Below are 27815 nucleotides of genomic sequence, written 5' to 3'. Positions count from 1 at the left end.
TGGGGCATGTGCTGCTAAGACTACTGTCTTTTTTGTCCTTGCATCTCTGGTAGAAAAAGATGTGATACTTAGAAATTGTGTGAAGGAAATGATTTTGAAGACTGAAAATACTCAGACCATAAAAGGGAGATAAAAATCATGCCCCAAAACTTATTCTGTTTGGCTCACAAAATGTTCAGTTGGCAACATGTAAAAATGGAGAGATTCCTCATAAAAATACCATAGTTTAAAAGATTTATGTTTACTGGGCACTATGTTCCCATTCACTGAGCAAAGGTACCTTGGGCAGCTCCTAGCACTGCCAGGTCTCCCAGGGAGGTGCAGTAAGGACCTGTCAAGATGCTAGTGACAGCTGAGTTGGGCCCTTGGGCTCTAAGAAGATCATCAGCTCCAGCAACCCACTTGCCTGAAAGGAATGAGAATGTTCTACAAGAATTCTTTTCTCTCCCTCTTTGTCTATCAGATTATTAAACAATTCCCCAGGGAATTGGAATTCCCTCCCAGGAATCTTATTCTGGGAGAAGGAAAAGACTCAATGAAACCTGATGCTAGCTATGGAGGGAATCTGTCACCCAGTAAGATTTCATACAGTGTAGACAAGAAGGCTTGACCAGTGGCTGAGACAGTGATGACATAACAGTGGGTGGGAATACACTTGCCCAGGGCTGCTTAGTTATGCACACTTCTTGCATTTAAGCCTATTTAAACTTAGGCCTCTAGTAAGTGCCTCAAAGATCGACCTCTCTGTCTGTCTGTCTGTCTGTCTGTCTGTCTGTCTGTGTGTGTGTGTGTGTGTGTGTCTGTGTCGGCATGTGTATGGGTCACTGGGTCTCTTTGTCCCTCTCCCATACATGGCCAAGTTAAACCAGTTTCCTTTTTATGTTTTTCACTATTAATTTGGCTCTTTTAATTGGGGATGGATGGCTGAGCCTGGTTTGTTGTTAGGGCTGCCATGGGCACAGGCCTCAATCCTTAATTCTAGTAACATTTCTACTTTTAGGGTACCATGAAATGTGAACATATGTTTCTATTAGGTGTCTTGGCATAGGCAACAGAGGAGAGGAAGCAAGAGTCTATTAAGCACAACTGTTGAAGCAACTCATTAGCATTTACTAATCTCCCGGAAGTATCAGCTCAGGGGCTTGGGGCTAATCACATGTCACAGAATCAGTGTCATGGTGTAAATGACTAGATAAAAAGGATATGTGTGAAACTCATAAACCTTTTATTGATATGCTTATCATGCCAAAAACATTGTTTATTGAAGATTCAGATTCCACTTGAGAAAGAGGCAAACAAATGAGAGTTGAAATCCCATCCTTTCCCCCCAGGAGAGATCCCTTGTCCACGAGAAAAAAAAACCATAACCTACATCTACTTGATTGGATCCCTCAGAAGTGCATTCTGGGAAATTTCTCCTAGAGCTCCCTTGTAGGATACCAGTGTGTCTTTAGTTGGCTGCAGCTAGGAACAATAAATCCATTCTAAGATTTCTTAGAATACCTCTGGGTTTGAAACTACTGAACCTCAAAGATCTACCACAACTCGACCTAGAATATGCATCACTTGCTGGCTGTGGCATCCGCCCCATAGGATGGCTTCAGTCTCCTGGTGAAATCTGATTGACTCTGCTGGTTTTGGGTGTGGGTGGGCAGCCCTTCAGGAGCGTTTGGACTTGCTGCAAGTGGGGCACAGGAGCTGACCCTTGGTGATGATGTATGCACGGCCGCTCAGCAGCTGCTCACAGCCCTCACAAATGAAGTGTTTCCGATGCCAGGCTAAGTCTTCCACACGCTGGTAGTCTTCTGAGAAGATGATCTGGAAAGAGAGACAGAAGGAATGCATGACTGAAGTTCTGCCCGTAGAAAGAGGCAGTGTGTAGAGGGTAATTTATGGGATGGTGGTTTATCCCATTCCATTTGTATTGTGACCTTTAAAGGTCTCCATGAAGTAATCTGAGTCAGGTGGTGTGGTCATTCTTGAGGGTCATGCTTGTGTCTTAGCTTTTCAGACAGGAAAAAGAAAATACTCTATTACAGGCAGATTTTTATTTATCCATCTGTGAAACCTTTTGGGCAAATCCAGAGGCCAGTTGTTGTCTGAGTTGGGATTACATAACTGGCATGACCCTGGAAAACAATAATGGAGAGGCAGCCAGTGGCCATTCTCTGAGAGCAAGAAACCAAGGGGTGGTCCCTTGGACTCAGAATAAAGTGACACCCTAGAATGACTCCTTTCTAACTTTGTAGCACAAGAGGACACATGCATGAGCTGTCACTTAAGGAAAATTATATCATCTCTCTGTATCTCCCTTTCACACAACCTGGCTTTCTCTCTCTCTCTCTCTCTCTCTCTCTCTCTCTCTCTCTCTCTCTCCTTTCTCTCCCTCCCCCACCTCTGTTTCTCTCTTTCTTTCTAATACTGATGTCTACGGATTCAAACTCAAGTCTTCATACCTGTAGGGCAAGCATTTTGCTAGCTGAGAAATCAGGGTGGTCCTCCTACATCCAACCTCTAAAGTTCTGGGATTATAAGCAACTTATGTCACCATTTTTAGCTAAGGCCCATTTTACAGTCAAGAAAATAGAGGTCTAGAGTACCCAGTGAGGCCCAGCACACTTTGCTCAAATGAATAATGCATCATCAGCAAAGCCACACCAATTGGCCTTGGGGTTGCACTACATAACAGGGTCAAACCTACTTGCTTCCATCAGCCTACTGACTCTCACCTCGTCACAGCCTGAGCACCGGGGCCGCAAGCTCTCGCAGTAGTGGCGCCCACACCAGGGTGCACCATCCTTCCAGAAGTAGATGAGGTCCACCAGTGGCTCTGAGCACTTGATACACAGAAAGCATGTGGGGTGCCACTGCTTGCTGTATCCAGCCCTGTCAGCGTAGACCACAGGGCTGTCAGCAGGGGCTACTCCCTTGCAGAGCTCACAGACCTGGAAAGGATATGAGAGAGAGGGGAGCATGTGATATGGGTTTAAAAATCCCAGTTCCACCCTCTCTTCTTTCTGTGTGATGCTGGACAAGCTGAAAGTCCTTTCTGTTCCTTGGTTTTGCCATCTGTAAATGTATTGTTCATCTTGTGAGGATTACATATAGTACCTTCTTGATCCCCTAGATTATCAATTTCATTAGTTTCATCATTGTTTATATATTCATAGTTATCAATATCTCTACAAAGTTTTTGTTGACGTGAAAATAGGAATTGACAGTCACCTTAAAAGAAATTAAAACTATGAATGTTTAAACTACTGAACTCCTCATAATAATAATAGGAATAAGCTTATATAATGTGTTAGCATATGTGTTTTATGTCTGAAAACAACTGTGTTTTCTAAAACAAACAGAAAAAAAATTAGTGAGAAGAACAATTGAAAATGCTCTATTTCAAACTGTACAGTTTGAAAATCTTTTAGAAAACTAACTTAAGCCAGCTGGAGTCTCTTAACTACTGGTCTGTCTGTATTTTGCCTTGTGCCAATTTGGTTGAAATCTGTGGAGGAACTCTGGCCTCCCACTGATAAGTTGAACTAGGAAGGGAGGAGTATTTTAATAGTCTGCCAAGAAAACAGGATATGCGTCTTTGACTCTACATCAAAACCCAACAAGTGGCAGTTTCACAGAAGTTAGTCACGGGCTTGAGGTGGTTTAGTGGGTAAGGGTGCTTGCTGCCAAGCCCGATGGCCTGTGTTTGACCCCTGCAGCCCACACAGTGGACAGACAGAACTGACTCTAGCAAACTGTGGCCTGAACTTTACATGTGTGCTGTGTGTCCCTTTAAAAAAGTATAAGCAAAAAATGTCCACATACAGTACAATGTCATAGGAATCCTTCCTTTTGTTCAACTTTAAATGGATTTCTTTCCCTGTATTGTCTTCTGATCAGCTTTTATTCTTGAATCATTTAAGATTTACAGAACAAAAAGGGGAGGGAATTCTCACACACCATGTTCCATTTTCTCTGCTCTTTTAATGGCTTGTATTTGCCCATGAGCTAGTAGTAGTAAGTCGCTGAGGAACCTCACTCAGGCATCCTCAGATCTCATGTGATCTCCTTCCTCTACTTTGGTATATACCCAGGACTCCACATGTAGTCCTCTGCTTTTGCAGGCTCCTCTTTGAGGTGTTTCTTAACATGTTTCTGGGAGACCTTGACAGTTTGGGGTAGTCATGGTCACATATTTGGTAAAATGTGTGCCTATTAGAATCTGCCTGATGTCACCATCATGGGCTAACACTGAGATGAGGAGTCATCTGTCGTCATTGTTATGAGGTCATCACTGTTCCCTTACCTGCTACCAGGGGTATTTGGGGTATTTGCTGTTACTGTGTGTCCTAAGGAGGAGTGTTGACCAAGGTTAACATCTTTGACCCCAGCTAAGACTTGGTTGTCAGGCTTATCCACAATGAAGATTTCTTTCTTTTTTCTCTTTGCAAGAAGTTTACCTCATGTCTGTCATGTAAAGAGCCTTCTCTTCTTTCAGGGTTCAAGAAGCTACATACATTATAGAATCTATAGAAGATCTTGACCTCACAGGTTACTCTAAAGGTATTTTGAGAACCGTTGGTTGACATATCTCCTGGATTTATGAATGTTGCACATCATTCTTCTTACATATTCATTCATCTATCCATTAACCTATCTACCCACATATTTACCCACCAAACCACACATCCATTCACCCACTTCTCTATCTGTTCACCTATCTATCAAGCTATGTGCCTATCTATCCATCCACCAATCCAGCTACTTCTCCATCCATCCATCCATCCATCCATCCATCCATCCATCCATCCATCCATCTCTTTATACCTTCTTCCTTTTATAAATGTACTTTTTCATTTTCTCAAGAATGGAGATTTGATAGTCATAAAACATAAACTCTCTTAAGCCCTTTTGAATCCTCTTCTGCTCCACAAAGTCCCAGGATGATGATAGTTCTCATGTCCTTAGGGCATGTTTGTATACTGTAGTGTACTTGGGACAATGTACCCATCACACACCTGGTTGTCAGTTCCATGTTAGGAAAACTTTTGCTCTCCCTTCGAGATATTTGGTGACTTGCACAGTGAGGCACAATTTTAGAAGATTAAGCTGGAGTGAGAACTAGGCCAAGCCACGTCCAAAGCCCAGGGTTTCAATGGTGTCAGCAAACAGCTGCCTGGTGTTGCTCCAGGTATTATCAAATACTCACAAACATTTTATCTTCAAAAAGAACTCATTTTTCTCATTAGCAGACTTAGATTTTTACAAAGAACTGTACTTAATGATTACATTTTCAACTGCCTGAGTAAAAATGTCATGGAAATTTGTTTTCTCTTTTCGTTTCGTAGATAGATAGCTCACAGGGTGTCATAAATTTTGGCTGTTGGCCCCAAATACCGGAAATGTTTATTGTCTGACTGTCCTATGTTTGCTGACCTTGTTATTTCCTAAAATGCTAATTTTAATTTACAAAGTACAGCTAGCCCAACTCCCAAATATTTACATTTCACCATGTTTAAATGGGGAGGCATTTGTTAAAAGTCTACTATAGGGACTGGAGAGATGGCTTCGACAGTAAGAATGCTTACTGCTCTTCGGAGAACCCAAGTGTGGTTCCCAGTCTGACCATCTTGTGTCACAGCCTTGGGCTTGTGGACTCAGCTCTGGGCTTGTGGCCACTGCTCTTCTTCTCTAGCCCTGCTTACTCGGGGACTGGTCCTCAGGCTTCTCCTGCCCTGAGGTCCCCTGGAGGACTTGGGGCAATCTATTCTTTTACTTTTTCCCTTGAACTTTTGGTTTTGCAAAACCCAAGGAGATATGCGGACTTTTAAGGGCTTCCCTTTGGAAAACAGTGATGTGGATTGCTAAAACCTGGCCAGACATGTGAGCTTTGTGCAAAGTACAGCATGCCTCAGGTACTACAAAGGCTAATTTGAATTCCTATAGGGCTTACATTTTAACACTTTGAAAGGAAACCCAATGTGGCCATTCTTGGACTTTTTGCTAAAGGAGGCGGTACAGGCAGGCAGAATTTTCTTGAGACTAGGGTAAAAGGCATTCAGGGGGTCATTTTATCTCAAGGACATGAGCTGATTTTGCTCCTGTTCCCAAGCTTGCTCATAAGAGTGTTCCTAATATCTGCCAGGGAATCTTGTCTGCACGGCACTTTCCCCCAGGGAGAGGGAATGTGGGACAAAACCTCTCAGGGATAGAATGAGGAAGAGGCTTTTCTCCATGCCTATGCCTTTCTAGGATCCCCACACACAGTGTAAGATACTTTGATACGTTGTTAAAGGCAGTGGTTCATATTTATAATCCCAGAGCCCAGGAGGTGAAAGCAGGGGGATCTCCATAATAAGTTAGAGATCAGCCAGGGAAACAAGTAAATGAATAGAAAAAGCATGTTAAAATGAGTGATTTTGAGTGTCTTGTGCTTGGGCCTAGGCAGTGTTTATTATCTGTTTTGAGAAGGACAAGGATGGATCAGACTTGGCTATTGGTTGCTGAGACTTTGTGGGTCTGTGGGTTCCTTGCTTTGGGATGTGTTCAAATTGCACTGGCATTGTCTTGGATACTCTTCTAATCAGCATGGCATTGAGCTCCCTTTCTCTGAGAAATCATGTCTCAGTTTAGTGGAAGACATCGTGCAGAGTGCTACCACATAGCACAAAGTAGGAGGATGCTCCTCTGCTTATGACAGGGTTAGGTCAACAGAAGTAGAAAGTATACATGGCCATGCGTCCAACACTGCCAACAATCAGCCTCCTGACTCAGCAACACAGTTCAGTTGTCTTCATATTCATTCTTAAAATGGAGTGTCTGACCAGCAGCTGTGCCCTGCTGCCCTGCCCAGTGCCATGAAAGAGAACAATACCCATGGCTAGTCCAGGAAAAATACCAAATGGCATTGACTCAGTGTCTCCCAATCCCCTATTCCTTTTTTTTTTTTTTTACCACAGTGCCAATTTGAACAATCTTAACTAGAGTTGTCATAAGTTCAGGATAACCTATATAGCGCTACCCAGAATCCATTTCTAAAGAAGTGCCCCTGGGATTTCTGAGAAGAACAAAGTACCAGTATCCAGAAACTTCCATACCAATATGATCATCACGTATAGGATGTAGAGGTAGAGTCCCAAGGAGACCCTGCCTGACCAACTCAGCTGCGCATGTTCCTCAGTCCAGAGACTTCTGCTCAAGCAAAGATCAGTGGCTAGAGACAAGATGTCCCTATGGAGCTCTGGTCAAATGGCTGATTCAAGAACAAAAGGGACCTCACTGACATAAGCCACTTGGCCGGGATAGCTTGTTCCACAACATAGCAAGAAGAACCACATTGAAAAGGGACACATGAAACCACGGGGCTGCAGCATGACACAAAGTATTTCAGGCCAAAGCAGGTCCAGGACAGTAGGTTAGAGACATGTGGCTGTAGAAATGTATCTAAGGACCAAGGTTCAGGGAGATCCAAGGGCACAGAACGGCCTCTGTAGCTATAGTAACCTCTGCCTTAGGCTGCCAGCAGCACATCCCAAACTTGCTGTTTTTCTCCTGGAAGGCTCTTATCCGAAGCTCTACTCAGTCTAAATCCAGAGTGCCTCGTGAAAATCTTACCATTGCCCTCCAATAAATATTAACACAAGGCCTTGAATTTAGGCGCTGGCTTTGCTCCAACGCAAACACTCAACAATTTATTTATAAACAGCATCTCCCATGTCCTCTTATGGTGCTTAGTCCCCATCTTTGCTCCTTAGGCTTGGGTCCCATAGAAGACTCCCCTCCCCCACTTTCTTGCCTGACATCATTTCTGCAGGCTTAGCTGTCTCAAATTCTGTTTTCTTACACATTAACTAGCCTTCCTAAGGCCCCAGAGGGTGCAGAAGGAGCACCCTGGGTACATGGTGGCTAGGGATCCAGGCCTGGAATATAGTCAGTACCATGGCTTCATTTCTAGGGAAGCATAGGGGAAACTGGGGCTTTCCCAAGCCTCAGTAACAGTGGTGGTCCTTGGCTTATAGGAAACTCATCATCCATGGTGGTCATTATTGGTAACAGCCTTTTTACCAAGTGTGTCTTCTTAGAGCAGGTTGCAATTCCAGGATCTTTGCTAAACATTAGGTGTTTTTAATTGGATCCTTGTTATTGTTCAATACTGAGAAGGGCATGAAGCCCCTAAGTTACTCTCCCAAGAGAAAACAGTAGCCTCCATTTAAGGTGTAGCTCTGATCACCATGAATGCAAGGACCAGCTTTGTATAGAAAGTAAGTTGATCCACAACTGAGCAGAGAAAATTTTCTCTTTTTGCAGGGGTCATGAACAATGTCTAGACCCAGGGACATGGGATATCTGCAGTATCATATGCTTCTAGCAGAGAAAGAAAGGGGCTGGAGAGATGGATAAACAGTTAGAAGCACTGGCTGCTACTGTGGAGGACTTCAGTTCTTAGCACCCACATATGAGCTCACAATCATATATAACTCTAGTTACAGGGTATATGAATCTTCTTCTGGCCTTGAAAGGCACCAGACATACACATGGTGCACATATATACATTTAGGCAAGCACTCATACAGACAAAAGTTTAAATAAAAAATAAAGTATATTTTTAAATTGGAAAGAACACACACACAATGCTTTATAGGGTAATTTTGGGGATTAGATAAAATGAAATGAGCATTTCCTGGCTTGTACCTGGCGTAAGTAAAGAATGGCATCTCACAACATTGTCACATCTTAATCATCATCACATTATTATCACCGTCACCATTGTCAGCATCACTACCACTAGGACTATCACTGTCACCATGATCAACATCACCATCACTAGGACCATCACCAATACCATGATCAACATCACCATCACTAGGACCATCCCCACCATCCCTATCATCATCACTGGCACCGTTATCACCACCATTACTATGATCATCATCACCATCATCATCATTTACACCAACATCATCACCGTTATGACTATCTCCCACCATCATCACTAACACTATCAGTAACACTATCACTAATACCGCCATTACAGTCAACATCACTTTTTAACTTATCAACGCAAAAAGCAAAAGGAAAAAATAAAAAGAACAAAACTCAAGTAATTAGAAAAAATCTGAACATTTGTTTTTTTTGGCTCAGGGGTTAGCAAACTTCATTTCTCTATGGATCCACTCTACTTCCCTTCATTTTTATAAATAAAATTTTATTGGCTCATAGCCAACTACTTGTTTAGATAGAGCCTATAGCAGCATGATATAGGAGACAGGGTTTGTCACCTTTTATATATTCACCCTCTGTCCTTTATTGAAAATAGCCTGCCACTGGCTGTTTTAGTCAATGGAATATTATGCAGCCCACTTAGAAGAAGGCAAAAAAAATGGCTATAAAAGTCACATGCCCACATGGGAAAGTATTTATAGTATAAAAAGTGGAATAAAGGGATTTTTTTCTTTGGAAAAATGATCTTTTAAAATGTCATTAAAATATCCCCACTGAGAAGGAAGGCAGAGGCCGTAGAGCCTGGTTACCATGGTGATTTTGAGAGCTGCTCCCAGGTCCCCATTCATGAGTACCTGGGTCAGGGAAGGTGAAGGAACCAGGATTGGCTGTGACTGGGTGGTTCCTCACTGGTCTCCAGGTCAAAAAGAGGTGGTTCACAGAGGGGCTAAGGGAGCTTTGAGTCCCCAAGTAGGGCTGGCAGAAAAAGCAGCCAGCCTGCACGGCCCACACGCCAAACATCTGCTCTGACAAAAAACTTGGAAGTCCCTTGCCCACAAATATGTCCCTTTTGGGATGGGCCTCAGTTTGAGCTGCCAGTGGCTGTAAGATGCCATCTGAGAGGCCCTCCTATGGAGGAGGGTGGAGTCCAAGGCCAGCTGCACCTCCTTTTGCATTTTTGTGGGGAGGTAGAGGAAAAAGAGTTGGACTACGTCTGACATCCCACTGGGCGTCTTGGGGTCTTGTGATTGCATTCTCAGGACTGCGGGGAGCCTCCCCCCACTCTCAGTTGCTTGCTCTCAGATCACCTAGACCTGAGGAAGGGGCACGGAGAAGTGGGAGTGCAGGGTGCTCATGGTAAGAGTGTTTAGCTTTAGAGAGCGGAGAGTACATTTTATGGTCTCTTCTGGCCCTCTGTCCCCTTCCTTGAGTTTCAAGTGTGGGGTGGTGGAAAGGCGGAAATGCCTGGGCACAGTGACATGCCTGGGAACCCTGTGTATTCAATTTCCAAGTGAACATCCACTGAGCTCTCCAAAAGCAGGGAAGCTGCCTGCGGAATTGTCAGCGGTCAGAGCACGCACAGTACAGCATCCATAAATCCTACCTAGCAGAGAAAAATGGGGCTGGGGCTTGAAGAGAGTGAGGCACTTTGGTGGGGTATAGCACAGGTTTCTGGCATTCACAGCTCCTTGGCCAGAGCCTCGAGATGCTCCTGAGACCCATGAGGAGAGACTTGGGCTGGGGTAGGGTGTCCTTCTGCTCTATTTAGAACACAGAGAAAAGGGTTTCATTCTCTAGCAGGTTGGGCTGTGAGGGATGTCAAGTACACACACACACACACACACACACACACACACACACACACACACACACACACACACACACACACACACCCTTTGTAGAAGCTGTTCTCAGGACTGCTCCCACCACACTGCTAGCAGTGACAAGACTGGGAATGAATCAGCCCACCGCCACTTTAGCAAACTATTACAGTTGTGTCTCGGGCTCTTCATCTGGGAAAATTGTTTGATGACTTCAAGCTGTGTCATGGTCATCCCAAAGATTTGAAGATATTTAATTAGCCTTAGTGATTTGAAAAGACAATCTCTCCCCTCCCTGCCTCCCTCCAGGAATGACAGCAGATGAGTTGGTATTTGGGATGGGGCGTTTCTACCTTAGGACTTTCTTATGGAAAGGCCTTATTGAAAGATCCATGGCTGAGGGTGTTCTCCCACTGTCAGTGTGATGAAGTGATTTGTGATCTGTTCTGAGGCTGGTGTAGACAGCCACACCTCTTAGTTCATTGCCCAAGTAGATGTACTTCTGATGATTTAGGTCAGCATGCCCTATTGGCAGGTCTGTCTGACATACTGGACTTTGAAAGCTAAGCCTGGTGTCTCAATCCATGAACTGACCTCATCCTCATTAGAGGAAAGCTATAGTCATTGCACAGGTAGGGTTTGGGCAGAGCTGTGTCCTGCATACTGGCTCCTATCTAGTATGGGATTTCCATGAATTACAGCCTGTTGGGGAGAGTTCTCCAGAGGACTCTGGCATGACACTCTGAGAGAATTGTGTGTTGGGGGTGCAGAGAACTCAGACCCTAATGATCATTGTTCCTCTACTGAGGTTTTAATGGAAGAGCATGACCTAGCTGAGTAAACCTTTGGGGGCATCATGCAATATGGCATAGTGGGAGATCTTAGGTGGCTGAGGGCCGTGATTCAGTGTCAAGGGCTGGAGTCTGTGGTAGGGAGATAAAAAACAGTGCATGTATTTCTATAATACTATGCAAAGGACCCTGAGATTATTGGGTAAATTTTTTTTTAAAGTAGGACTCTTTTAAAGTAATCTTTATCCGCCTATCCAACCAACCATCCATCCATCCATCCATCCATCCATCCATCCATACATCCATACATCCATCCATCCATCCATCCATCCATCCATCATGGGCTTCAGAGAGTGGCTCAGGCCCACACTTGGCAGTGTGGCTCCTGAGGACACAGCTTGATGGGCTGCAGTGCTACTAAGCTGCATTGGGATTCTTTTTCCTGCTTCAAAGAGACATAGAACCCAGATGCTTTATCCTGGAACAAATAGCAAAATCCAAATATTCAGAGGGTGTTCTAAGTCAGCATCCTCTGGATACTATTATGAAAATGGGATCTTGGACAATCAACCTACTGTGGTTGCACCTGAGAGTCCACATCTCATGACTCTTATGAAATCACTATGCCAGGCAACTGTGAGAATTTCAAAAGAACCTGAAGGTGTGCGTAAAACTTCAAGCTTAAGCAATGTAGCCAAAGGGGATGCCACTGGCTTCTTAGGCAAGATGCCATCCAAATTGTTCCTGTCCTCCAGAGCACAGGTTGGTTTGAACATTGATTTACTTGTGGACCATGTTTGTTGGTCTCCAACAGTCCACATCAAGGATACCCACTATAGATTGAGAGATGAGAAAATTTTCAGAATCTGCAAAGAGTGACAGATGTGACCCCATAATGACACAGTAAGATACTGAGTTAAAATTGTGGTTGGGCAGGACAAAGAACTAAATCTTTCACAGGCACCAGACAAATTCATCCTAATAGCTTCTTATTCCCTATTCATTCCTGACTGTGGAATATGCTACTCACTGGCCAATATAATTACTTAAATGCTTCCAAAGTGTCACAAATATTCCCTAGAATTAAGTACAGGCAAGAACTCAGAATCTCAGGGCATCTGTGTTCCAGTTCTATGTTAAATAAATTTGTGGGGCCCAGTCAAGGACAAGGTACATTCTCAAAACAGTATCTCTCCCTGTCATCTCTGATGACAATTCAGAGAAATCACAATGACATTAAGAGACTCACTTCCAAGTTTGAATTCTTTAAACTTACTCTTCAAGTGTAGACAAGTGTAAAAGGGTGGGTAGTGGAAGGGGTTGGGGTGGTGTATGGTGGGGAGCACAGTTTATAAAACTAGTAACTATGATGTTAATTAGATTTAGTTTCTCTTTAAAGTCTCTTTAAAGTCTTGGGATGGACACAAATATCCACCCCAAGAAGTGAGTTTTTTAAGTTTTACTGGCAGGGCTTGGAGAGTTGCCTCAGTGCCTTAGTTCAGTTCCTAGAACCCACAGCTGTCATCTCACAACAGCTGTAATTCTAGTTCCAGCAAATCCAATACCTTCCTCTGGAATCTGCAGGCACCTGCATTACCTCGTGTACCTACCCACACAGAGACATATTCATATACACATAACTAAAAAACAAAACAATATAAAAAAAACTAAGGCTCACTGTTAAATAATAAGGTGGGAAAACCCCCCCCAAATCTTGGAATTCTCAGCTAGAAAAGTCTGAGGCTTTGGCTCCTTGGATGGCAATCTCAAGTGAGGGCAAGGTTGGCATGGAGTTGGGAGTTAATTAAGGAACCCAGAGTCAGAAACAACAGGGTAACCAGACTCTTGGGCCATCTTTCTGTGGGTTGTGGGTTGTCTGGTTTACTAGAGAGTACCAGTCTCTTTCCTGTAAGACATACCTCAGGGCCATGATGGCTAATCTTGGCTATCCATTTGCCTGGATTGAGAATTGTTCTGGAGATTACTACCATTCTCCTTTGGGTACGTTTTCGAGGTCATTTCTAAAGACCATCACATCATAAAGGCCTTGACATAATAATGCTATGACATTGTTGATAGATGATAAAGGGTAGAGATAGTTTAGCTAGATCTAGGAAGTAGGTTACTGTCGACTTATACCTAGAGGCTCTTCCTTGCCTTGGTCACTTCCTCTATTTCCTCTCTCCATTTGCTGTCTGTCGGATGCTTCCCATCCAACCACATGGTCCCTCTCCTGTGATGTCCTGCTTAAGTGCATGGCACCCTATGTCTAAAACCTATCAAACCACAAGGCGAAATGGAAACTTCCTTTCTTAAGTTGCTTATGTTAGATAATCTGGCCACAGTGACGATGACCTAGCAAATAGAGGGCTCCCTGTGCTGGGACTTTCATATTCAAATGTTAAGTTGGCACATGCAAAAGAGCCTACCTGGATGAAGGGTAAGGATAAGGCTCTCCCTGTAGAAACATAGTGGCCATTAGCCCCACGGTTCTAGTCTTGGCCTGAGGAACAGCTTAAGGCAAATCCATTTATGAGAATTTTACTTCTGAAACACTGGCTTCTCTTTTGTGCTTTATCAGGATGATCCCAGGTATGTGCCTCTTCCACACGGTTGCTAAGGAACATTGGCAACCACACAGCTGGAACCATTCCTACTCCTGACTCTTCAGATCAAGTCCTTAGCCCAATATGAGGCTATACCCACCAATATGGGGGCAGTGACCTCTCCTTGTTTGACTTCCTGAAACCTGAGAGATGATGTCATGATGGACCTATGAACAGTGTGAAACTCACCAGTCTGGCCTCACTAGGCTCATGACATCCACTCCCCCAGCTTGTTATGCCATCATGCACATGGGCCTCCTATTGCTATGCCAATTGTTTGTCTGAACTTCCAGTTCATTTTTTTTGCAAATGCTCATTCTTTAAGAAGGCACAAAGCTTCTGCTCCAAGTCTATAGCTTGGTTGGTCCTGAGTTATTCCTCACACATCAGTTGATCCTTACCACATTTTCATAGTCTGTCTCTACCCACAGGGAAGCTAGATACCCTTTTCCTAAGCTGTGACCACTTATTCATTGCTGGCATTCTCCTAGGGCCATGGTTCTCAACCTGCCTAATGCTGCAACCTTCTAATACAGTTCCTCCAACCATCAACTTATTTTCAAGCTACTTCATAATTGTAATTTTAATACTGTTATGAATTGCAATATAAGTATTTTTGGAGTTAGAGGTACCAAAGGGATCATGACCCACAGGTTGAGAAGCACCATGCTAGTTTATTATCCTTTCCATGGGGCAGTACCCTGGTGTTATTTTCCATGTGTGATGTCTGACACAGAGTACCAAGTATCTGCCTCTTTCATTGAACATGAATAAACATATGAATGAGAAGAGAGTATGGCAAAACAGGAGGACCCTGAGGGCAAAGCCCTAGTCTGGGCAGCTTCGGCCAGACCAGAGACAAGGGACACTCACATATTCCACTTCCTTGGATGGATCACCCAGGCTGCCATTGGTGGTTGGGGCAGTGGTCTCTGTGCCCTCTGGCTTTTCCTGTGTCTTGTTTTCTTCCTTGGGCAAGCCTCCCTGCCCTGGGAGGGCCACCTCGCCCACCCCAAGGGCCTCGCTCTTGTACTGCTTGACGAACTCTTCCATAGCTTTCAGCTCATTCTCCACAAGTCCGCGGCATCGAGAGGGGTCCTGATCATAGATTGGGAGCTGGTGCATGAGCTGGCGTCGGCGGTAGAGGGCACCCTCAGTACCTGTCACAGGCTGCTTCTCCTTGGGGATGAGCTCCATGTACTGCAAGCCCTAGAGGGGGATAGAGTGGAAGAGACAATGTCACATGGCTGTAGCTCATGGTCATAGAAGCTAAGACACAATCTACTTAAAACAAAACATGCTGATCTTCTACTCTTAGCAGTGACTGAAGCACAAATACATGTTCCCTGTCTCCTTCTCTTTGTTCCTTCCTGTGGTGCGTGCGTGCATGCGTGCGTGCGTGCGTGCATGCGTGCGTGCGTGCGTGCGTGTGTGTGTGTGTGTGTGTGTGTGTGTACATGCTCACATGTATGTACATGCATGTAGAGGCCAAAGCCAACTGGGCTGCTGCTGTTCCTAAAGTGCCATTGTCTTATTTATTATTAGCCAGCTTGGCCCAGCCTAGAATCATTCCCCAGTCAACTGAGTAATGTTTTTTCAGGTTGGTCTGTGTGCATTGAGGGGGTGCCTTGATTGCTAAGGAGGGACCAGTGCACTGTGGGAAGTGTGTTCCTTGGGCAGGTTCCTGAGTAGGCTAGCAAGCAATGTTCCTTCACAGCTTCTGCTTTGCATTCCTACTAAGTTCCTGCCTTAACTTCCCTTAGTTATGAGCTGTGACCTGAAAGCATAAGGGAAATAAACTCTTTCCTCCCATAAGCTGCTCTTGGCTAGAGTATATTTTTCACAGTCACAGAAAGCAAACTAGGACATCCATCCACCGTTTGTTTGAGATGCGATCTCCCATTGGCCTCAGACTCATTGGCTACATTGGCTGGCTATCAAGTCCCAATGATCCACTTGTCTCTGCTTTTCCAGAGCTGGGGTTCCATGTGCCACCATGCCTGCTGCATAAAACTGAAGACTGAACTCAGGTCTTTATGTTTGCCAGCTACACACTTTAGTTTCAGAACTATCATTTCAGTCTTGTTGTGCTATTTTTTTTAACTTTAGTTTTTCATTTATAAGAAATAAACACACACACACACACACACACACACACACACACACACACACTCCCTGTCCCTTGTCAGAAATAGAAGTGCATAGGTAAGAGAAAGAATGCAAAGGGGAAATGTGTGTCCTGTAACCCTTATGTGCTGAGACGCTTCTGTATCTTTCCCTTGGTGCTAGAACCACGGATGTTTGTCTCTGTCTGAATTTACCACGCTGTGGGTCCAAGGGATGCCTGCTCTCTATGATGCTGTCTTCTGACTGACACATTTAAAAATTTTCCCTGGAGATTTAACCAAGCTAGAACACATTCTAGCCTGCCACTGTGATACCAGTTTTGATGGGTGAGAGAGAAACATTGACTTATAACTGTCAGGTGGCTTGCCATTTGCTCATTGACAAGGCATGACACTGTTGGCTGAGGATTGCTTTCTTTTGTTCTTCATTGCCTATGCACTACTGTGGTTTTCACTTGGTGATGACAATTGGGAAGAGAAAGGGTATCTGTTTACTCATTTCAGCTCCTATCAGAAAGAAATTGAAGATCACTTCACTTTGTTACCTGACAAGAAATGATGGTGACATCTAATGAGGTGCTTAATACTCATTGACAGCTCGACTGGTTTTAGAATCACCAGGGAAACACAATTTGTGGTGTGTTTATAAGAATGCTTCTAGGAAGGTTTAACTGAGGAAGGAAGATCCTCCCACATTCTGGTGCTACGTGGGCTATGGTTCTCAGAGTGAATAAAAAATCCAGTTGAAGACCTGCTCTCTCTGCTGTGAGATGGCAGAGGCAATGTGACCAGCCACCTAGAGTTCCTGCTGGTACCACTTCCTTACTATGAGGGGCTGTGCCCTCAAACTATGAGACATAAAAAAACAATCCCTTCATGAAAGTTGTGTTTAGTAGGTATTTTGCTACAACACTGAGAAAAATAAGGAAAGTAAGTTTGCCTGTGCTGCTAAAGCAAAATCACTATATTAAAGCTCTTCTCTGTTACTTGTTGAGCAGTAACTAGATGAGAAAACTGTTACAGAAGCAGGACAAGAGGAAGGTAAAGAGGCTGACCTCACTTGAACTGAGTCTGTATGGGACTGTCTTCTCTCTGCTCCTACAGTTTATGTGCTTTATTGTCACTTCTGCTGATGAAGATGCTCACAAAGGAGAAAGCCCAGTTGAATCTATTGTACATTATACTTAGAAGCTGTGGCCAACTCTCTCTCTCTCTCTCTCTCTCTCTCTCTCTCTCTCTCTCTCTCTCTCTCTCTGTGTATGTGTGTGTATGTGTGTATGTGTGTATGTGTGTCTGTGTGTGGTGTGTTCACCTTCTTCTAATGCAACCAATGAAGGTTTAGCTTATCTTAGACTGAATTCCTGATCCTAGGCATGCTAGCTGTGAAACTGCAGCTGCCTTCACTCTCCACCCCCCCCCACATGTTTCTCAGATGCAAAACTTAGCATCATGCAAGCCTGCAGGCTTTGGGATTTGGGAATAAGCCTCTGCCATGTACCAAGTTTCCTTTCCCCTCACTTTCTTTTCTGTGACCTTTCTCCTATACTTAGCGGCCATGTTTGTTAACTGACCCAGTGTGTGAGAAGCTTTTGGAAAAGTCACTAAAACATAGATTCCCAAGCACAAGTCCCCAGTTCATCAGGGCAGTTGTGGCACCCAAGGATCTACATGCTGCGGGTAAATCTCAGTCACTGAGGCAGAAAGTTGGTCTACACCCTTACGCTACTGTTATTGTTTGAATGTGGAATGTCTCCCAGGGTTCGTGTGTTCAAAACCTGTGTTCTTTGCTGGTGGTGTTATTCTGGGGAGCTGTAAAAGCTTTGGGAGGTGTGTGACTGAGGGGGCATGCCTTGGGATTTATTGCCTACTCCCAGTTCCAGCATTCATTTTCTCTGTTTCTTGCTCTACTAAGACATAAGCATTCATTGGCCATATGCTCCTACCACCAGGGCCATGGGCCATTCCTGCTACCATGGCTTCCCACCGTGACGGGCTAGCTCTTCCCTTTCAAAATGGTAGTCACAATAAGCCTTCTCAAGCTGTTTCTGTCATGTGTTTGGTTACAGCAGCAAGGGGGAAAGGACTAATATAACTACCTTTCAATGAGACACCAGCAAGAAACAAATGTATGAGATAAATCAGCTGGGATCCTAAGTACCCAGCAGGAAAACTGAATCAAGGCAAGTACCTTGTGCTTTGAGATTTTGAAAACTCTTATGTTCCAGGAAGGAGAAGTGCGTGACTATTGGTAACACCTTAGAGGGACTTGCATGAGCCTTTCCTTGCCTGAGGCATAGCCATAGATTCTCATTTTGATGAAAATGAGGCTCATTTTAGATTCACAGGCTTTGCAGTGCGGATATTGTTCCCTTCCAAATGGAACATTTTCACTTCATTTACCTCACGGGCAATACTCCTGATTAAAAGCAAAATAAATCTAGTTTAAAATTGCTTTTCTTAGAAAAGTATAATGAGATCATTGGGAGAATATGATATTTTATGGTTTATTAATTTTAAAATACATGTCAGCACCTCTAAGTGTAGAATCCATAGGGTCTCAAGTCAATAGCACCCCCTGTCTATTTGACTGGTAATTGTCTGAATGTTAGTGTTCACAGAGAACTTTTGTTTCCTTTATAGCCAGAGATCTTCTGCCTAGTGAGTCCCAGGGATGGGAAGCAAGGGTGTGACAAAGACTATGGCCACATACAATATGAGAAACTGAGAGGCAAGTTGTTTATTCTGGGTGACTCTTTTCTATCTCTGCCCCATCCCCCACTACCAGCTCGCCTGGCTCCCACTATCTATCCTCTGTGAACCCAGATGGCCTGAATCTTGCCACTTGGAATTATGGGAATTACAGGTAAATTTCGACTGAAAATCATAGCGAGAAGCTTAAGCTGCTGTCTGATATTGGTGAGCAGGGGTGCCACAATCTGAGTGCTGTGAGTCCCCCAAAGTTCGTGTGTTAACGGGTTGGTTTCCTGCTTGGTGTTGTTGGGAGATGGTGAACACCTGAAAGAGGTGGAGTGTAACAGGGCTTATAGGTCACATGGGGACAAGCCTTTGAAGTGGTGGAGAGAAACCCTGGTCCTTTCTTGCTTCCTTGCTGTGAAGGGAACACTCTCCCTACATTCTTAATGTAGTGTCACCTAGACCCACATGATCCAGAACCAGGAGCGCAAAAATCCTTTCCTTTTCATAAGTTGATTATCTTGTGAATTTGTCATAGTAATGGGAAGTTGAACAGTATGGGAGAAGAAGCTTGGGTGCGTATGCCCCAGGCCTGGTAGTCACTGGGCATTTTAATAAGTAAATTCTAAAGACGACAAGAACCATGTGCCCAATTGTTGGCTGTGTCCTAGCTTCCAGGCACCACCTCCACCTCCCATCTGAGTCTTTACTGGCATAAAAATGCTCACAGTACCCTTGGTCAACTCCAGGCATAGCTGCACAGGCCCAGTTGCTGTTCAAGTACTTTCCCAGAAACACAAGGTAGCCAGAGTCCTGGGATGGTGGGGGGCAGACTCAGCAACTAAACCATTTCCCCAAGTGCCTGACCCCTGTAGACCTCAACTTCATCATCTTCTAAGTTCAGGGCAGGCAACATAGTACCAGTAGGAGAGGATCTAGGCAACCTTGCCTGACTCTCCCTACTCACAACAGAGTGAGAAGTTGATGGTTCACTTCAGCTAACAGCTTAAAGAGGGTCAGAGGGGACAAAGGACTCTACCTAGCCAAGGAGGCCAAGATCCTCTAGCCAGCACAGGGATAAACAGATCCCCTGGGCTACCACTTAGCTAGTGCCCCATATGAGAAGGGATTCTTTCCGACCCTGTATTAGGGGGTAGCAAAGTGTAGTGGTTTCTTTTTTAGTTATTGAGAAATAACAAGTAGACTGCAGCATGACCGTCACTGAGGAAGCTCTCTAGAACTGAGGCTCAGTCCTTTGGGTGTGTAGGAATCATCTGGAAACAGTGAAGAGACTTTTGTGGGTTACTCAATTGCAGTCAGAGGGGGGATTTGCAGTCCAGGATGGGAGCCCTCAGGCAGGTTCTTTAATATGCATAGTGGAAACAGACATCCTAGGGTCAGATCAGCCTCTGTGTGGGCAATGAGTGGTGGTAGGGAAGGGGCTGTGACCATCAGAAGACAGGGAGACATGACAGCTGAATAAATCAATGTCTAGGTCAGGGTACAGAACTCTGGAGATGGCTTAGGACAGAGCTTTGTACGGCCAAGTCACCCACACAGACCCTCTTCAGGTGATTCCCAGGGAATATCTTGCCCCATTATTCAAAGTAGGGGTTTGGGAAGGTGGAGGCAAGAGTTTCGTCCCTCTGAAACACTTCACTGATTCCAGTTGTTGGAGCAGCCTAGGTGCAAGATTCATCACTTGGGGGAACAATTGCTTTTTTTGCTAGGGCACCATGTTCCACCAACTTCGGTGGTTTAACAGTGGAGGGAATAGGCCACAGTATGGTGGATCTTACCATGTCCCAGGACTCTCACAGTACAAAGATCTTATGTATCAGTTGACCCTTTAATTCTCATGGAAGCCTCAGAGAAAGGTACTGCTATAATCTGGGAAACAGAGGCACAGAGGGTTAAATAAGCCCTAGAATCATGATATATGGTAGTGACAGCTTTGGATCTAGTAGCTTGGGTCTCAAGCTCTTTTCTTCCATGTCACCTGATTTTGGGGTCTCCTGTGCCTTAGGTGTGTCCATTTCTTTGGCTTCCAGTACCTGCCCATCCCTTGCTATGAGTCCCATGGCACTGGTACTCACTACCTCTGCACTTATAGTATCCCTTATCAACTCTGGATTGCTTGTGGGGTATGGCTGCAAGTAGATTCTTGACTGGGCCTTGGAGAATGGGAGCTTTCCCTCCTTAGGAGCCAGTGTTCCTGTTGTAACTGTGTGGTGGCTCCTCTTCACATTGTCAAGAATCCTGCAAATCTACACTTGCCATTGGTTTGTGCTGTGGGGCTGATGGGTCTGGCCCTGCCATTGCTTCTATGTCTATGCTCATGACAGACATTGCTAGTCAATCCTTGATGAAGAGCTCACTCAGGATCCTTCTCAGCTCAGGCCTCCAGGCACTTACCATGGACTAAAACAGTATAGAATAAGATAAAATAAGAATAAGAATATGGAAGTCTGGGCCTCAGTGATATCTGGCACTGGTCTGGCTTTTGTTAGACCATCTTCTAGGTGTCTCTCTAGGAAAGTGGTTAAAGTCATATTACCCAGACTTTTAGGGAGAGGTAGCCCAGTTGGAAAGCCTCATCTAGGATTTATGAAATTCCTGGGGGGAATGTAATATTCTGCTCTGCATCTAGCAGGGACATCTCAGGTGGAGAGACTTCTAGAATCTATAAACATCAGCTATACTGAGAGCTAAGAGGCAGGCAAAGGGTTGTTTCCTGGGTTTTGCAGTAGAACACACTTGGGCTCTAGAGTCAGGACATGCAGCCCCCAGCTAAAGGCATCTCTTTTCTGACTTTTCTCTTGCTGTTACCTAAGGACAATAAGAGTTTTTTTTGTTTTTTTGTTTGTTTGTCTTTTGCTATGTCAATCACATGTCAACCCCAGGTGACAGCTCCCAGAGTGCTGTATTTCAGTAGGATGCTGGGGTGTAATGGGCTCAGTTGGGAGGCAGATCACTGCTGATGTCAGTGGTCACATTGGGTGTGAGAACAAATCATGAGGCATGAGACTTACAAGTCTGGATGTGCTCCCCCTTAAAATGGGCTGTGGCACACTCAGCCATAGTGGCTGTGACACAGAGGGAGTGGCAGACACTCGGAAGACATACATGCTGACTGCTCAGTGGATGCTGGCTTCCTCTTCTTTCTTTTCTCCCTTATTTCCAAATTAGTGGCCAAAGCCCACTCAAGCTTCTTTCCCTTCTTGGAGGCCTGCTTTCAAATAGGCTAACTCTCTTGTTTGCTTCCTCCTCCATTTACCAGTCCTAATAGTCTGGGCTAGGGTTGGGGTTGAAGCAACCTAGGCTTTGACAGGGGTGGGAATGGAGGCCTGAAATCAAGGCTTGGCTTCTCCTAAATCAAATCAGCTGGGCATCTGGCTAGTTGCAGGCTCTCTCTGAGCCTGTTTCCCTCTAACAATGTTTGCCTAAGACACTGGGACATTACACAAGGCTGTGGTTGAAATACTCTTAGTTTGGTGACAACTAGTGCATAGTAGTACGAGATACAAAGTCACAGGCAAGCTAATGGGCACCAGCTTGGAAGACTGATGGCGTTCTCTAGCTTTCCTTTTGGTAGGGAAGGGTGATGGACAACCAGATTCTGTCCCACTTCCAAAATTTAATTAGGCCCGGCCACTTGGTAATGAAAACAGAGAGGGGGAGGGGTGAGCAAAAAGAGTATTGACCTGTGCCAAAACTGAGACCGGCCAGCTGTGGGGCAGACAGGGGGTCTTTGTAACCAGGAGGTTTTACAAGGCAGCATTCATCATGGCCCTTCGATGGCTGCCCCTGATTAGATGGGGAGCAAATCTGGAGCTTTCACCAGCTGCTTCCTGATAGCCTTAGCCAGCTCTTTATGACTCGATGGCTTGTGTCCCACTGACTTGTGAGCACCTCTTGCTGGCTTGCACAACCTAGGCGTGGAGGGCAGAGGGGTGTCTGAATCCCACGGCATGTCCTGGCTCTGCCGCTGCACTGATGTCATCCTCTGTAGCCAGCCATCAGTCCCTGCTTCACAACTTGCAAGAGCCATTCTCTGTTTCTTGTTGTGTAAGGGAATCTGCCTTGCTGGGTGATGGAGTTCTCAGATACTTAAGAGCTATTCATTCCTTATTCTAAGATTAACAGCCTTCTATGTCTGAGGAGAAAGGACGCTTCCTCTGTTTTCCCATAGGCTTGTTGAGGGATCCAGATAATTTTATATGGAAATAAACATCTTGCGGAGAATAAAGAACATTCAGAGAATCATGATAAATATCCCTAGCTCAGAAATGAGGAGCCTGAAAGACACAGTGAATGCTCCCATATAGAACTGGAAAGCCCTCAAGAGTTCATATGAATGCCTCACTCCATTCTGTAGGTGAGGAAAGGCTGAGCTCCAGACTCTCTTTGCTTCATTATTACCTGATCTAGGAGCAGGGCTGAAACTACAGCCATTCCTACCTTATCAATGAACTTCAGGATTCTGCGTCACAGCTCATACTTAAGAGGGAAGAAAAATAATCACTCGAGTAGAAGAAGATAGTCTTACCAGTTTCTGGGTGACTCCTGGGGGAGCCCACTCATAGGTGATAGTGTCAAAGGTGGGGTCTTTGCCAGTGGCAATGGGGTTGGTCATGATCATGCGGTTTCTCTTATAGATGCGAATGCCGTCTCCACCTTTCACCCTGGCAGTAAGAGTGGCATACTTGGAGTCCATCAGCAGGCGCCCAATTTTCCGATCATCCTCCAGGTCAGAGCTTAGGCAGTGCTCCTCCTGGCTGCATTTACAAGACTTGCATATTTTCCTGGGGAACAGTGGAAACAAGTGAGTTCATCCTCCAGAGAAGAGGTGCTTCGGCCCTAACAGTAGCATCTACTGTTTTGAAATCAAGCTCGAGTTTCACTTTATTAACCTGAAAAGGATGGCGGTAGAGTGACAAGGCCTTTGGGACAGAAAATGGTATTGAGGCAGCACACCTGTCTTTTTCTGTCTAGCATTAGGGAACTCGGAATGCAAATATCACTCGAGAAGTTTGTGTGCCATGTTGGTTGTAAACATGAGTTGCAGTTTCCTCTTGGTGGTCACTATGTCAAGTATTAATTTACTCAAAATGTGTGCTGTGGATTGTGGCCTGAATCTGGCCCCTGACTCCTGACTTCCGTTTTACAAATAAAGTTTTATTGAAACACAGGCTTTTTTTTTTTTTTTCGTTGCTTTGGGGCTGGAAGGGCACAGTTGAGTATTTATAACAGAGGCCCTCTGACCTGACCAAAATATTTATTACTTGGCTTTTTAAAAAATGTATGCTAAATTCTCTGCTCTTAGGAATCATTAAAATTGTCTCCTATGATTCATGAGCTGCATAAGTTCTGGTCGAAATTCTTCAGCATGCCCACTGAAGTGAGATATGGTGGGAATTTCGTTCAGATTTGTGGCCAGAAGCCAGGGGAAGGGAGTGAACTGAGTAAATCCTCCCAGCTGGGGAGATTGATGTCCCGGGAGGGTGGCTCTGACAGGGGCCCGGGAGGGAAAGATACATTCTGGGGAAATTTCAAGTTCACTTGAAAGCCCCGGTGCCTCTCTTTGACAATTAATAAAAGAAAGTGTTTGGCTGTTTTGTGTCATGCTGTTAGGCTTTAGAACTCCAGAGAGTTCTGTGGTGTGAGAAGAAAAGTGTTCTTTCCTCCCTTCAAAGGCCTGTCACCAAGGTTTGCTGTGCAATGTCTCAGACGCCCCAGTGCATGCAATTTAAGAGATTTTGAAAGAAAGTGGGCAATGTGAAGACCAACTGCAGAGACAAGGATGAAGCATCTTGAAAGAGCCTGCTTGCTTTTACATCAGGCTGTCAGAGGTGTCATTAGATTGTCCTACATCCACGGTCCTTTGACCCCATCAGGTCCCTTAATGGGTGGTTAGCAATGTTGACAGTTCTCATGATTATGGCTAGGATGCATGATGGCTCTGTCAGTTAGTATATAGAAGCATGGGATGTGGACAAAAGCATCCCACAGTTCAGGCTCCCTCAGTGAAGCATCATCAGCCCCGAAATCCCAATGGTGTGTATGTGGTGTGTGTGTGTGTGTGTGTGTGTGTGTGTGTGTGTGTGTGTATGTGGTTGGAAAGTGCATCTCATTTGAAGAGGAGGTTTAACTGGGATGTTCAAGGATCTCACAATCGGCATGGCAGAGGGAGAGGGAAGTTTAACACAAAGTAGGAGAAGGTTGAACTGCAACAGAATCATGGAATACAGGGGTACTTCTGCTAACCCTAACTCACTCCCAAATGTGAGTAGGACACACACAGATGAGGGCCCAGTGTTCTGTGGTCCGGAGTCTGGAAAACATTGAGGTGAGAAAGGCTAAATTAAGCCCTAACTTTTGTTTAGTTTCAGGTTGTGTCTTGTGTGGCATGATGGACAGAATGTTATCTGGGGGTGCTTACATCCCGAGTTCACATTTGGTAGGCTGACATGTGAGAAGAGTTAAATCTATGGCTCAAAGGATGTATCCCAGCACCATAGGAGACAAAGGACCTTGCAGGCATTGCAGGATATATATGAGAAGTCTTTTCTTTTTGCTCCCACAGAAAGGAGTCCTCGGTTATGTATAAGTGGGCATCACATTCTCAGTTCATTAGACTCTCCTGCCTCTGATTTTGAGAGGCAGGCTGGGAGGTTGGTGATGGACAGGGATAATTGTTTTCACTTGAGAGATGACAACAGCAGACAGAAAAGCCTAGTGTGGGACACTGGAGAGCCTTGACTATAAGCACTTTCTGATCCATTTGATCCCCTGATCTCACTATAGCTCACAGGTGAAACTGGACATGGAGGCTTCTGTGGGCTGTGTTAGTTAATGTGGGATCCCGTGATGGTACCTAAGCATGTGAGATGAGGAGATGTTAAGAAACAGGAGGATGTTCTTTGAGATCTCTTCCAAATAACTTCTCTTGATATTCATGCTCTTACTGCTAGGCACATTGCTGCACTGCATCAGATGAGTAAGAAGACACCTTTCCTCTCTGCCTTAACTCTTTTCAGGTACCCACATTGTGAGGGGTGCATTCTCATCCCCAAAGAGCACAAGTGGCACTAAAGTGGCAAATCCTCTTCTCTTTGTGGATAACTGGGAATTGTATCAAGTTCTATATTAGTTAAGTCCACTGGTTGCAGGCTTTCCTTCCAAACCTGGTTGACTGAAGTTCAGTTATGGATATATCTGTTGGGATTTGAATATGAAATACCCTCCTTAGGCTCATGTGTTTGGACAACTGGCCCCAGCTAATGGTGGTACATGGAAGGTTATAAAACTTTAGGGGGTAGAGCTTTGCTGAAGGAACAGTGTCACTGGGGAGGACTTTAAAATTTTATAGATGGACCCTACTTCCTGTTTGCTGTCTCCTCTGGATTGCTGATGCAATACAACTGGCCAGCCTCATGCCTCCACTGTCATACTTTTCCCACCAAGATGGACTGTATATCTTCTAGAACTCTGAGCCCCCAAATTTCTTTTTCTCCTAAAGTTGCTTTAGTTGGGGTATTTATAATAACAACAGAAATTAAAGTAATACAGTATTTTCAACAATCTACTATGAAAACTGGGACTATATGGGAAGTGTGCAAACCTCCCACCCCCATGTTGGGACATCACTGCATCAACATGGGTTGAACGTAAGCTCCTGGTATGGCCAAGTGCAGGAAGGCAGGCACACTCCGTGTAGGACCTCCAAGTACAATATATGTTGCTCAAGAAATGCACTTGGTTTTAAAACCACAGGCAGGATGGACAAGGAAACATAGGACTTAAAACAATGCAGAGGCTTCTGCTCCAAGGAAGCATGAGGAATAGGGACAGACTTGTTCTGTCTCCATAAACAACCAGACAAACAACCACATACACTACAGGACCCTGTTAGGGTGCTGGAGAGCAGCAGCCCAAGACTGAGCCTTGCTGAGGGAACATTTACTCTCTGTCTCAGCTACGGAGACGATCTAGCTGTCCACAAAGAGTTGAAGAGATTCCTCAGCATTGTCCAGGACCCTGGTGGAAGAAAGATAAGGACTAGCAGAGTTGGCGCGATAGAGAAGTTAACTTCTCGCAAGGCTACACAATCTTCTCAAATCATTAAAAATCATTAAAAATGATTGCTGCTGAGAACAAGTGAAGGAGGCAGTTTTTAGAGGATAAAGGCCTTGGTTGTATGACTTGTTGGGTCTCTTCCATGGGGAAGAACATGTATGCTCCTCTGAGGCTGAAGTCTCAGGAAATAGAGTCAAGGAATGGGGCAGTTTCAAAAGCTCACAACCCACCAGAGTGCAGATGTTTAAGATTGAGAGGCTATGTTTCTTTTAAGCCTAAGTTCAAACCAGTCCATTTAGTAAATTCATCCCAATTACCCACCTTCCTTGTATATATTCGCAAAACTGAGAAATACTTCCTAGTGCATATTGTTTCACTTTTTCAATAAGGAAGGGTTTGCTCATTATTCAGTAGGCTGATTTCTTTTGAGATGGGGGCTCATGTATAGCAGATATTTTTTCAACTGCAGTCTCATCATAGAGTCAGCATCTTAGGAAACACCTCGGGAAGTTTGAACCATATTAAATGCCCAAGCTATGATAAGACATGAAGAACAAAAGCTCCTGGTTTGCTATAGAGTTCTATGGAGTAGAACTCTATACACCACTTTGTGGTGGCAGAGGCAGCCATCGGGTTGTACCCTGTACCACTCTAGAGCCACCATCCATAAGGGTGTTGATGTGAAGATTTCTAGGCCATTACGCTTACTGGCAGCCTCAACATTGTTTCAGAGACCTCTGTGATAAAGGACGAAAGGCAAATTCCAGTACTGTAGCTGGACCGGACACTCCTAATGTACAGATGTGAATCACAGGTCCTGGTCTTCCCGTACTGTGGACAGAATGCCTTTGACAGCCTGTGTGCCCGTGTGTGTGTGTGTGTGTGTGTGTGTGTGTGTGTGTGTGTGTGTGTGGTCAGAGGACAACTTTTGCTGTCGATATTCTCAGGTGCTGTCTTTCTTGTTATTTGAGAGAAGCTCTCTCA

The 27815-nt window shown here is 44.7% G+C and overlaps 1 protein-coding gene across 1 annotated transcript in view; it reads right to left on the bottom strand.

Moving 5' to 3' along the window:
- Positions 1 to 1202: 1202 nt before the first annotated feature.
- The window catches only part of Lmcd1 (LIM and cysteine-rich domains 1), a 58869-nt gene continuing 32256 nt past the window's right edge, over positions 1203 to 27815 (bottom strand). The window contains exons 3-6 of the mRNA NM_001008562.1: positions 23302 to 23557; positions 14806 to 15141; positions 2730 to 2945; positions 1203 to 1818 (exon numbers count right to left, since the gene is read on the bottom strand). Of these exons, the coding sequence (NP_001008562.1) occupies positions 1660 to 1818; positions 2730 to 2945; positions 14806 to 15141; positions 23302 to 23557 (967 nt within the window). The 3' untranslated portion in view covers positions 1203 to 1659. The remainder of the gene's footprint in view (positions 1819 to 2729; positions 2946 to 14805; positions 15142 to 23301; positions 23558 to 27815) is intronic.

Source organism: Rattus norvegicus, chromosome 4 (genome assembly GCF_021556685.1).
Source record: "Rattus norvegicus strain SHRSP/BbbUtx chromosome 4, alternate assembly SHRSP_T2T, whole genome shotgun sequence".
In the NCBI taxonomy this organism is placed as follows: Eukaryota; Metazoa; Chordata; class Mammalia; order Rodentia; family Muridae; genus Rattus; species Rattus norvegicus.
Note: the sequence above shows the minus strand (reverse complement) of the source record. Positions and strands in the feature narration are given on the sequence as shown.